General features: G+C 31.2%; 1 protein-coding gene across 1 annotated transcript; it reads left to right on the plus strand.

The window, feature by feature from the left end:
• Positions 1-1246, plus strand: LOC146532664 (uncharacterized). Its single transcript, XM_085196772.1, has 4 exons — positions 1-12; positions 133-632; positions 717-888; positions 1032-1246. The coding sequence occupies exons 1-4, from the start codon at positions 1-3 to the stop codon at positions 1116-1118; spliced, it is 771 nt and encodes a 256-aa protein (XP_085052898.1). The 3' UTR covers positions 1119-1246.
• Positions 1247-13585: the final 12339 nt, after the last annotated feature.

Genomic DNA, 13585 nt, shown 5'->3' on the forward strand with positions numbered 1-13585 from the left:
ATGAAGTTTGCCGTAAGTCGATTATTTTCGGAAAAAAAATCAAATAAAAATTAATAAATACTTGTGTATTTGTGATATGAAACAATTGTTTGAATACACTATAATTGTAACGTGTTAATTTTGTAAATTCAGGTGGTCGTATTCGCATGCGTGCTGGCAGCCGCCGCCGCTCAACTCAACCAGGGACAATACTTCCCACAGAAGGACTACCAGTACAACCAATACAACCAATACAACAGATACAACAGATACAATGGACAATACAACGGACAGTACAACGGACAATACAACGGCCAATACAATCCCTTCAACTCCAACTACAACCGTTACCAGAACTATAAGCCTTACAAACCCTATGTGTCCTCTACTCCTTTCCCACCTCGTCCAGCTGTCGTAGTTGAAGCTAGCGCTAGTGTTGCTCCTCCAGCTGCTCCCGCTGCACCCGCTGCCCCTGCTGCCCCCGCTGTCCCTGTTATCCCTGCTATCCCATCTGTCCCAGTGGTACCCGTTGTACCTGCCAAGGCCGCCGCTATCGCTGCAATTCCCGTAGCCAAGATTGTATCGGACGGTCCCTCTGCCTCCATCGTCAGATACGACAATGAGATCAACCCCGATGGTTCCTACAGATACGCGTAAGAAAGATATTTCTATATTATGTATTTTTCTGTGTAATTTGTATTTAACTGTAAATTGCAATATTTATTATTTATGTTCAGTTTTGAAACCGAAAACGGTATTGCTGCTCAAGCTCAAGGAGTTCCCCGTGTCCTTGGTGGCAACCCCCCAGTAGCCCCTGATGTAGCCGAAGGATCTTTCTCATGGACATCTCCTGAAGGTGAAGTCATCGCCATCAGCTACGTCGCTGACGAGAACGGATACCAACCCAGCGTAAGTTTTAATTTTTACCTTTTCTAATTATCATTTTAATATTTTTATTTAAATAATAAAATATTGTTATTTATTAATATTTCATAAGTAAATGTTTATTTTTTTCTTTTACGTAGAATTTAGGAATATTTTTTTATTCACAGGGAAACGCCCTCCCCGTCGCCCCTGAAATCCCCGCCCAGATCGCCCGCGCCCTCGCTTACATCGCGAGATCCGCCCCCAAAAACTAAGTTATTTACTATTTTTACTAAATAATAGCGAATATTACCACCATGATATTAAAAGTTTATAATGAAGTAGATATAATTTTATGTGTACAAATACATACTCATATTGTGATATTTCTCAACCGTTACAATCTCAAGCCTTATTAAACAGTAAATATATAATATACGAATACAATAAATATTTTAATATCTTATATGTTATTTTTATTTTATACTGAACACTTCACCCGAATGGGGATTGAACTTGCAACAATCCCTTATTTAAACAGAAAATTGCCTACTGCGCCAAGATGGCCTTAATAAATTAAGAGATTAATATTGTTGAGTGTTTTTATTCACAAAACTTCTTATTATTCTGATAATAAAAATTGTTGCGATACAATAATGGGGAACAGAGTGTCTTAACACTAGGTTCCCAGATTCCCTCTGCCCATCCTTCTATATACGGGATACCGTGTGAAGTTAAAGAAGACTTTACGTTACAAGAGGTTCATATAGTATATAGCCTTGTGCAGTGGGGCAGCATCTTACTGAAAACTTGATAGTTGTGATTCGGTCCCCACTCGGAGCAGTAAATATATTTAATTTATTACATTCCTGCAAGCGCGGAACTCTAGTTTGAAACTCTAAATATCTCGAAAATCGGGTGGAAAGTGGGAACCTTAGGTTCCCTTTGCCCTCTCACTTTTGCGAGGAAAAAGGTAAACGTATCTTATTAATTTTAATAGTTAATAAAGATAATAAAGAAATGGCTTAGTTACACAGTATGGAATAAAATGTAAATGTTGTGCCTTATATAAATAAATCTTGAGGATTTAAAAGTATATTTATATTTCCAAATTCATTTAAAATCGCTATATAGCTAAAAAGTCATATAGAGTTCATGAATAAACGTGAAGATGCTCATTTGTGTCGAGACGAGATCAGGAAACCATAACATTTGAATAACGTGATCGTTTATAGCAACAAAATTAGAATTCCTTTAATGATATATTTTAATTTATTTACATTTATAATATAGTATCGAATAGCTTATGGTCCTTCATGTGTCAATATTTAAGTGATAAATATTGGTAATAATGACTAAATATGCTCTTTTTTGTTATTTTTGGTAGTATTAATATACATAATTATTTATCTATGTATGAAATTGTATATATAAATGATAAGTTGAAATACAACAAAATTAAAATAAATTAAGAAATTAAAAATAAGTAAGAATATAAACGACACAAAGCAGTGCTGAATGCTTTTAATATATTATATTATAAGTAAAAAATAAAATTTTGCATAAATACTTTTAGTAAGTAGCTTTACAAAAAAGTACAGTTATATATAATAAAAAATAAAAATAAATATATTTAGTGTTGGAGCATACTTTTTAAATTTTAAATTAATTATATTAAAAAACAGGTTCACAATTTATATATAAACATTTTAGTATTTTCGGTCAAAATCCTCTAAAATTATTTAGATTCTAATATTATGTATATGCCTATTGACCTTTAGTAAACAATAATCCACGGTAAAAACTTGTTTCTGTCACTTTTATCATCCTAAACTATTATTTAAAACTTCATAAAAAAACTGTACAAAAACTTAGAGCTTTATAACATCAGTTCATTAAACGTCTGCGTGTTATTTAACAAAAAATTATAAGGAATGGTATATTGCGCTTTTATAACAGCTTTCTTGTATATTAACATACCATCATGTGCTGTTTCAGTTAGCTTAGATTCTTATAATATTTTTTATTTGGAATGTTACAACTATTTATTAATATTATTATTTTGCGTTTGGCAGTAAATTAATTGTTTTTCTGTCTTCTCTCTGGTAATAGAGAAAGATATACATATTACTGAATCGGCAAATCTTAATTTTTACACTAAAATAATATATTTAGCTTTGCTTTTTAAAATAATATATTTAGATGCGGTTTTCACTATTGGATCCTGGGAAGCTTCCGTAAACATATAGGGCTTATTTTATTACAATGGGTTCATAAGTAAAAAAGTTATGATTTAAAGTATCTAGTTCGACAAATTTGCTAATTGCCGTAACAGCTACTTTATACAACTGTTTTACTGAATTAACTGAAACTTTAGTGTTCCATTTCTTTATTAAATTAAGTATTTCAAAATTAAGTATTTCAAAAATTAAGTATTTCAAGCGGGCGTAGCCCCGCACGGGCCCTAGTATTATAATTATAATAATGTTAATAGGAACTAAGTTCAGTTTATGTTATTTTTCGCTCTTTCTCTCACGGAACTGCTTAATACATTTACGAGTAGGTATACGACGTATTAGTTCAATGACCAATAAGCGATTTATTAAATTAAGAGGTGTCCAAGATGAGACTTTGATTAATTAACATTTGTATCTTTTGTATATATTTCTATTGTTAAGATTCTAATGTTCGATAACTTATTTTTAAGGCTAATTTTAATTTATATTTTACTTTTGCTTGTTGCAGCAATATTATACCTACAACGTTATTTGTAATTCGTCCAATTCCTGTGAAGGAGATGTAGATGACCATATAAAATAATTTTTTTAGAGAACAGCCCATTAAAAACTTTTTAAATTATTTTATAAAAGCTTTGACAAGAATTATTAGGTAGGAAGTACATGCTAAGATTTAGAAATATGAGCTTAGGACATTATGGAAAATCTAGAACAATGATTCTGGTCCATATTAAAATGTAAAATTTCTCTAAAAGAAATAACTTTGTGTGTAAATTTAATACAGATCCTTTGCCTTCTAATGAGGTATCATAATCTACTCGTACGATATGTAAATAGACTACAGCGAATTGCGATAACAAATCAAAAACCAAAGAGAATTCTAAAATAATTTCGCGTGTAAAAATGTGAAGTGATTTTTGTAATTAAAACAATGAAATATGCGGAGAAAAAATACTCTTCGAGAAAACATTAGTCAATATTATTTATCACAACTTGTAGAGCATTTATATATATATATATATATATATATATATATATATATATATATAATACGTTTGATGATGAAAAGCAAAAACTTGAAAATTAATAATCTAAAAATGTTAATAAGACATTTTTTGTTTATTCAAGTTTAGATTAAATCATAACTTAATTAATTAGTACTTTCCAGTCAAGAGAAATATAAATATATAACTACTACACTGAAAAAAAATTAAAGAAAATAATTTATAAAAATTACCCAAGGTAGCATCGATCTTAGGAAAATGGTGGATTTATAACAGTAAATAGTCATCTATATATATAAAATCGAAAGGTCACTCACTCATCACGAAATCTCAGAAACTACATGTGCAAGGAATCTCAAATTTTGCATAGGAGTGATTTATAGGACGTAGGTGCTCGCTAAGACGGGAATTTGCAATATTCGACTTCTAAGGGGTTGTTTTTGGGGTTGAAAGTTTGTATGAAACTTCGTTACTACAAATGCTAGGAGTCTCAAATTTTGCATGGACGTCACTTATAGGACGTAGGTACTCATGGAGACAGAAATTAATAATAACGTAGTTCACGCAGGCGAAGCCGCAAGCGGGCTGCTAGTGTACCTATACAGGGTGGAATTGTCAGCGCCACTTTAAATGAAACCACAGTTTTAACTATTCTATAAAAGCCTAATATAATTCGGAAAAAAAATTATTCTCAAAAATGAAAAAGTTTTTTTTTCAAACAAAATATATAATAAAATTATCGTTTTAAAATAAAACGCCATTTGTAAAGTATAACATAGGCACGCACACACTTACTTGTCAAAGCGGCAACGTCGCACACGTATGTGTGCGTCACACGAAATACAGGTATGGATAAAAATCGTGAAATGAAAAAAAATCCTACGTCCAAACCGTTGAGGTGCCTTGATTATTTTTTTTTATTCTGGGTTTGAAATATTTTACCCTATATGCAGTTTCAGTTAAAGAAGCGCTGCCTCTTCCACCCTGTATAACTACGTATTCATAATTTCATTTAATACTTTTTAAATTTTCTTTGCGTTATAGTAATGGTTGTAACGCGTTGGTAAACCGTGTCTGTTCATATTAAATCAACGCGAGATGAACCTGATCGATTGTCCGACATAAAGTGTCCTTGGTTTTTACAAGCCTCACAGTGGTTCAAGGCGGGAGGCAGCTGAACCCACGCGGCTGTTGTATGCTCATCAACATTCAATGATTACGCAATCCCACCGAAATTTAATATAAAACTGGTTCTTGAAAGATTTATCTCTAAGTCGACCTTATAAATCGTACAAAATCGAAAATTAATAGATATACTTCTTCGCAATAGTTTGCGCGAACTCTTCGCTGATTACTCGTTAAAAATCCATATTGATAATTGAATTAGCAACGCGAATACAACTTTATGGCAAATTATAATTATTGATAGTAAAGCATACGCCTAGCAAAAATTTCATGTAAGCTAGGCTTAGCGGGAATTTTAGTTTGTTTTTTATCGCAGGCGCTGCGTTACAAAAAATATTAAAATGCACAACTAGAAATCTATACATATTTTTTTTAAGTTTACCTATACAATGATAAATAACTATAAATTAAAAAGATATTGTTTTTTTAATTATATTTTTATTACAAAACGAAAATGAAGCAGATTACTAAATTAATAATTATGTAATTCAAGCGGGCGAAGATGCGAGCGTGGCGCTAGCTATTAATATATTTAAAAAAAAAATTCCTACGTTTTCACAATATAATAGTAGAAGATAACGATCTATTTGTTAAGTCCTTTTTGTATAAGGAAATATTTATACTCATCATCGACTATGTAATAAGTTCTGAACTCATAAACTAGTTTTATAAGAACATTTAAAAATGCAAAATTATGTAAATTTAAAATGCTGCGTGACTTTACGCTTCTGTGTAATTGTTGTCATTATTATTATGACTATAGTTTTTATCACTTTTTTTATCAGCCTCACGCTATATCCCGCGTACGGCAGGGTAAGCAGAGACAACTTAATGTTAAGACACTGAGTTCCCCTCCTTCCGCCGAAAATTTCAAGGCATTGCGTGTTGAGTGGCAGAACTCAACGCCGGGCTTTTGCATTGGTGCCAGAACGAAGAAATGAAAATATTAGAAAATAATAATTCATTCCCTCAGGTGAGGATCGAACCCACAATCGTTGCGTTACAGTCACACTCTTCTGCCTCCGGGCCACGATGGCCTCTAGCAGTAGGCAGCAGTAGGTACATCTTATATGTGTACTTTGCAGAAACAAAAAATCCGGCGTTGAGATCCACCACTAAACACGCAATGTTTTGTAAAATTCGGCGAAAAGTGGGAAGCGGAGTTTCTTAACACTAGGTTCCGTCTGCCTACACTGCTGTGCGCGGGATATATTGTGAAGCTGATATTTGATTTTAAATATATATTTTTTTACTCGTTTAGTTTCCTTTCGTCCTTTGTCCTTTTTCCATAAAAAAAAAAAATGTAGGTATAGCTTGCGATTTGCCTACATTATAAAATTGACTGACATTCTATCGGGAAAATAAATGGTACAAAATAAATAATGTTATAAATAACCTTGATCGTCTGCTTCACAGCTCGGTAAAGGGACTGTTCCGTTTTACCGCTCTAAAAATATATTTATTTGCATAATGTAATTTTATCTAAATGGAATAAAATATAATGAATTTCAAAGAATATTTAAATGGTCATAATGTTTTCACCATTATGTTAAATTTGTATAGCTTAGCTACTGGACTTGGAAACCTACTGTTTAATTATTCTGCTGTGTAATTTAATTGTTTATTTTCCAGCTTCACAGTAAGCAGAGCCTAGTGTCAAAACACTCCGTTCTTTCTGCCGAATTCTGGAGGCATTGCGTGTTGAGTGGCAGAACTCAACGTCGCGCTTTGCCTCGACACTAGAGCGAAAAATGGAAATATAAACGTAAATAAATATTTCACCTCCTCGAGTGGGGATCGAACCCACAACCGTCGCGTCACAGTCACACGCTTGTGCCGCTGCGCCAAGACGGCCTCATATTTTGAATTAAAATACGTATAATATGTATATAGACCGCTCTTCATCACGAATAGGAATAACCTTAGCCTTTGAGATACCTCATAACACCGTTTTATAATGTACTATCATTTTATATAACTTATGCTTAGCTTGTTATCGATCTTAAAAGTTATTAATCATTCTTTTACTGTTTAGCATTAAATTGCCTAGTTACTTTATTATATACTACTGTCGAACTTGACTTCGCTCGTAGTATTTTAAGACTTTTAAGAAGTACTGCGTTAAGGTTTACCGTATATTTTATTTAAAAAATGATAATGCTTATTATAAAATTGGACTTTTGTTTAATTATTTTGGAATTGAAATATGCTGGATTTTAATAATAAATTATCATGTTAATATTATTTAACAGACATAGGTACTTTATATTTAATCCAATACACACACAGACATACATTTAATATGTTTATATCTAATGTAAAATCAAAGCTATTCACCTATTAAAATAAATATTTACGACTTCTCTCAAAAAGATAAACACTAGTTGTAAATTATTTCATCATATTCATCCTATTTTTATTTTTAAGCGAAATTTGTGCAAAGTAAAACGAGGTATGTTTTGTTAATGAAGTGAACTTGTAATCGTCTAGTAAGTTAATTATACATACGTACAGACAGACCGGACTATCCGTCCGTGACAAAAGAACAAGATTATTTTTAAAGTAATGTTTTTATAAGGCATAAGTAGTTACATATATGAGTCAAAGAAAACATTAATTTCAAAATCATACAATTTTTTTTATATATGTGTAGATTTTATAGTACTTTACAGTATTTACTTTAAATAGTCCTTTTAATATTTATATTGTCATTATTATAAAATAATCAATCACCGGAGATATCACATTACTATTAAAGGAGGTTTAGGCCATTTTATGTCCTCTAAACAGAAATTATTTACCTATTTCTTTAGTACTTTATTTTTAAAATGTCATAAATCTGAAATTAATAAGGTTATTGGTTCTTATTTCATTAACATAATAAATCTTAATTTTTTCATCGAGTAAAAATAAAAATAATGTCGGCAACGTCAGAACAGTGATATATTTTATTTATTCAACATTAAACATAGCTCTTGTATGACATTCTCTGGGTATCCGGGTTACAACAACTCTAAATGGGTTCGAGATAGCTATAAATGTTCCATTTTTTTTTATATTAGTCATATTTAATTTAAATAATACGTGCTATCCTATGGATGCGATGTGTATATAAATATTTAATATTTTCTACAAAATTATTGGACACATACTTTTAAATATTGTGGTTCTAAATTGAGGAAGCTGTAACTAATAATTTAATAAATATTTTGATTGGCTTAACATCTTGTTAAGATTTAATAACCAATTTAGCATTTAATTGCTTGTTATATTGGATGATATTTAGTTGGCCAATCGAAGTATATTTTAATCGATAAAATGTAGAGAAAAAAGGATAGGATAGGATACGGTTATGGCAGACAATCTACTCGCCACCTTCAGGCTTTGTTCCCCCCAAAGAGTGCCTACCCGCAGGTTACAACTTGCAGTGGCCAACATGGAAGTCACTTAATCGTTTACGGAGCCAGGTTGGCCGATGCAAAGAGCTTCTCGTGAGATGGGGGTACGAACTGAGGGATGGGTCACCCTGTGACTGTGGCGCCGATCCACAAACGATGGCACACTTACTCTCCTGCCCGAAATGTCCATTCACCTGCTCACATGACGATCTGATGGAAGCAACAGATGCCGCAGTCGACGTGGCTAAATACTGGCAAAATGTGATATGAATTCTCCATTCATTGACACGAAGAAGAAGAAGAGAAAAAAAATTAATACATACTCTTAATCTCAATGTTATAATATGATATATTTAGTTTTCAATAAATATTGCAACGATTGCTACATAGTTTTATTTTCTTTACATCAAACAGAGCATTGACATAGAATAGAAATAAAAATTAATGAGATATCCACATATTTAAATATATGAATATTAATTCTATATCACGCTTTATGTTGGTCTGTATACTTAATAATAATTTTATATGGAACATTGTTAATATATCCTTTTTAGGGTTCTGTCAATATCATTTACTTGGAGATCGCGTGGAAATATCATACTGAAATGTTTATCAAATATTTAAGACTGTTGTCTCTTGAAGCACAGAAATATCAAGCTTCACAATTAAAAGATACGAGCATTTATGCGTCGAGTTTGGTGCATTTTGTATGAAAATCGCAAAACCTATAAAGTACTTCCCGTGGAATTGAGAACTTACAATACAATGATATGAGGACTTATAATACAGATAAAGGAAAAAATCAGAAAAGTGATAATTTATAAATATTTAATAGGAAAAAAACACTATTAACTTATATTTAAAGTTCATTTCGTACAAAACGAGTGCATATGCTCACAAACTAGACGTACATTCGACCGAATTGGTACGGAAGCCTCGATAAGCGAGACCGCCTCGTACTTAATCGGTTTTTTCTTATTCATCTTCATGTCATTTTAAATACCTCTTTGACGTTATATTCCTTTTATATAAAAGTATAATATTTTTACATACACAACATGACATAAAAAATGCGCTAAGTTAACAATTACATAAATACATATATGAGAATAATTTGGTATATAAGCAAACAACAAGTGTGGAATTTGTGTTTAAATTCTAATTTGATAATAAGCTAATAATTTTCAAATTATCCTGTTGACTATCGCAACATTCAAGAATTAAATCTATATAATATACAAGTATATACATATGTATAGTCTAGCTGCAATATTCTTTTGGAATTTGGTACGAATATAATTTTATCGTTTATTTTTGTGCTTAAAATAAATTGAATATTTAATATTTACAAACTAAAAGGACGTGTGGATGCGTAAAGAGGCTGTATATGTTTTCTAACGTTAAATGTAGGTAATGTTAATGCCACGCGGTCATGCCGCTCTTAGTAATCGTTAGATGGTTGTCGAAATGTCAGCATTTTGTTAAATATCTTACATATACCTTTGGAGGATTCATCACAATGTTAATAGCATTAAGACGTACTATATAAAAACTAGTTCTTTTTAATTGTGCTTTAATGTAAATCATATTATTAATAATTAGATGATTCATAAGTTCTGTTAAACTATTATTATATTAAACCTTATAGATTTTTAAAAAGTCTATGATTTTTACTTCAATTACTAGTAATTGTTTTACGAATTAAATGTCTGACTTTATTTATTTTATTTTGTTGTAATTTTTAAAATTTATATCGTAATTATATTTTTTAAGTAAGACATTTAGCTAAAAAAATGCTATAAAATCAAAATTTTATTATTAATAAAAAAAAAACTAATAACTGTTACAGCTGTGGCGCACTGAAAAACGATGTGTAAATATGTCGAAATAAATATTTACTGTCTTCTCATGTGAGAATGAAACAAAAACGTCCGTCTATACGTAATTGATAGTAAAATACAAATTCCTTACTTAGATATTTATGTTTTTTTAATCGATTGACGCGGTGAATGGATTGTGTGCAATGCGCATCCTTCTCATTAAGTCGTAGCAACAATTATGTTGTGCTTTTTTGTTGTAAATACTTGATGCCCTTTGATTTTATGTCGTGTTTATTGATGAGTAAACTGAATTATATTATGGCTAGTCGTACTAACATATGATATTAGCATAGCAAGGATTTTTTCAATTCAAATCACCTTGTGGCTGATTCTTAGTATTTATTTATATATTTATTTATTTATTTAACAATTTATATATTTTTATATTTGTTATACTTTAAGTTTTATTTTTTCTAGCTTCTCGCTGTATCCCGGATGTAGTAGGGTAGGCAGCCTAAACCTAATGTTGCCACTAACCTAATGTTCCCACTCACACACCGCAGCGTTTGCTTTGTTTCAAAACCAGATCGAGAAAATATTAAATAAGTTATCTCCTCTAGTGGGAATCGAACCTACAACCTATAAACGCGTTGCAGTCATTGAGTGGTCACAAAATTATCCTAATCCTAATTGATAATTTTAAAAAGATATATGTTAATGTAAATCTTTTTAAAATTAAAAATAATGGAATCGTCATAATATTGCAATCGTTACAGTGAAAAAATCCAAGTACATATTAAAAATTATATAAATAAGCTGCCTTTAAACGTGTTCAGCTCATCGATTATTGCGTATTTGGGATATCCGTCCGTGATAGATATGAACGGCTCAATTTATTATTACGAGAACGAACTTAGGTTCTCTCCGCCTTCCTTACGTTGTGAAAGAGAAGCGTGAGGATGTGTATTGATAAAATACAGTTATTTATAACTGCTTAATGTACCAATATTACAGTCATCTAAGTACATAGTCGTGGTTATAATAATAATAGTCGGTTGAAATCTAATTAAAATATTTAAAATAATCACATAGAAGTAACGAATGAGATTAACCTGCGCAAAGGAATTCGCATAGATGTTTTAGTACAATTACCTTTTGTTACACGAAAACAATACATATAATAGGTTTATTGTTTAAATTTCGGCCTGTTAAAGTATTTAGATAAAATCTTTGCTAGTCGGCGTTAATATAATTGTAGTATAATAGTTAAACTGACTCTCGTTATTAAAAGTTATAATTATAGGCTTTACCTACAAGGAGACTTCGCTCTGTGCTTCGCTTTTTCGCCTTCGCTCGCTTTTCCGCTCGTTGTAACAATAATAATACTATCTTATGAAGAACAACTTTTTTATATTGTAGAAAGATAGGTTTCATAATAGCTATAAGTTCTACATTTAAAACATTGTTCTTCGTTTTACGTTCCCCACCTTCCGGTCGAATTTTTATTTTGTGCCAGAGAGAGAGAAAGAGCCTTGGTGCCAGAGCGAAGAAATAAAAATATTAATATAAATATTATTTCGTTTCGTCGAGTGAGAATCGAAGTCGCAACACGCACCTTGGTGCCCCAGCGCCATGACGGCCTCAAAACTTTAGTATGAAATTAAGTAAAACAAATTACAATTCTCGTTATTGCAATTACATTTACAAAATATAAATACTCGTGAGATTATATTAAGCAGCAAGGATAACGATTAGCTTCCAAGTTCTATCTAAGTGTCCCTAGTTGTACAATAATAATGATTCCAATAATAATGATACATAGCTCTTCTTTATAGAGGGCAGTCGTCGAACAGGGGTGTGTGAGGTACATGCAACATGTTATGGGTTCAATTCTCACTCGACAAAATGAAGAAAAAAAACCTATTGAAAAAAAAAGAAATATTTAATATTTTCATTTCTTTGATCTGGTGTCGAATTAAAGAGTGACTTTGAGTTTCGTCACTGAACACCCAATGCCTCCAAAATTCAGCGGAAAATAGTGAGCGGAGTGTCTTAACACGAGGTTCCCTCTGCCTGAGTGTGAAGCTGAATAATATATTTCTAAGTAGAAAAATACTTTTACAACTTTACTAAAAATATAATACATTTTATTTTATTTTTTTTACTTCTTATAGGTTTCTAAAGATCAGGAGGTAGGTAATTCAATGAAATATGACTTTATTATAAAGATTCTTTAACCACCATTACATAAGAAACACCACAACTAGGCCATGGATATCTTGATGACGCTTAAAAGAATATACACGTAATATTATATGTAAATCCAAATTGAATTATTATACACACATTATTATAATTCAAATATTTAAAGGATGCAGACGTCCATTTGTGTATTTTATATTAAAAAGCACTCAACTTAAAAACAAAATGTATAAATAAATTTATGTAAGCACATCAAATAACAATGTTTAAGTCCATAAACTCTATTGTGTATTTATTTATTAGTGTTTCAAAACTTTTGACTCATAAACAACACTTCGATGCATTAACAACTATTTGTTTATTTTTTTTATTATCTTTTGTACATTACAAAGAAATAAAAAATTATGCTGTTTCTATAAATAATTCTGTCATTTCTTTAAGATTTGAGGCACCGCGTACTGTTGTTAGTGGTTGTACTGTGGATCCACTTGTACTTACGACTAGTATTTTTGAAATACTATTACAAATATTTATAGGACAAATTAAAACTCTGGGCAAGGTAAAGATAAAAGTAATAGAGTAGACAGCTATTGAAAGTATTCTGCTACATTTTTTATTAACACTTTTTTTTTTCACGCTGGGAAATGCTTTTACGCAGACCATCCGTACAAGGATGGTACTGTGGGACTCATCGCAAAGAATACCGATACTACCCACTAAAACCCAGCGAAACCGCTCCACCAATATATTTTTTATTAACACTGCAGCAACAAAGATTACCCGTATGCAGTATAAAATTGCCTTGCGGCGAAAGATATTCATTCTGCGTTTGGATTCATCGGAAATGAACCTCTAACTACTCACTAAAACTTCTCCAAAACTACCCAGCTAGT

The sequence above is a fragment of the Heliconius melpomene genome, chromosome 13 (genome assembly GCF_056956725.1).
Source record: "Heliconius melpomene rosina isolate 202511_hmr_F chromosome 13, ASM5695672v1, whole genome shotgun sequence".
Taxonomy (NCBI): domain Eukaryota; kingdom Metazoa; phylum Arthropoda; class Insecta; order Lepidoptera; family Nymphalidae; genus Heliconius; species Heliconius melpomene.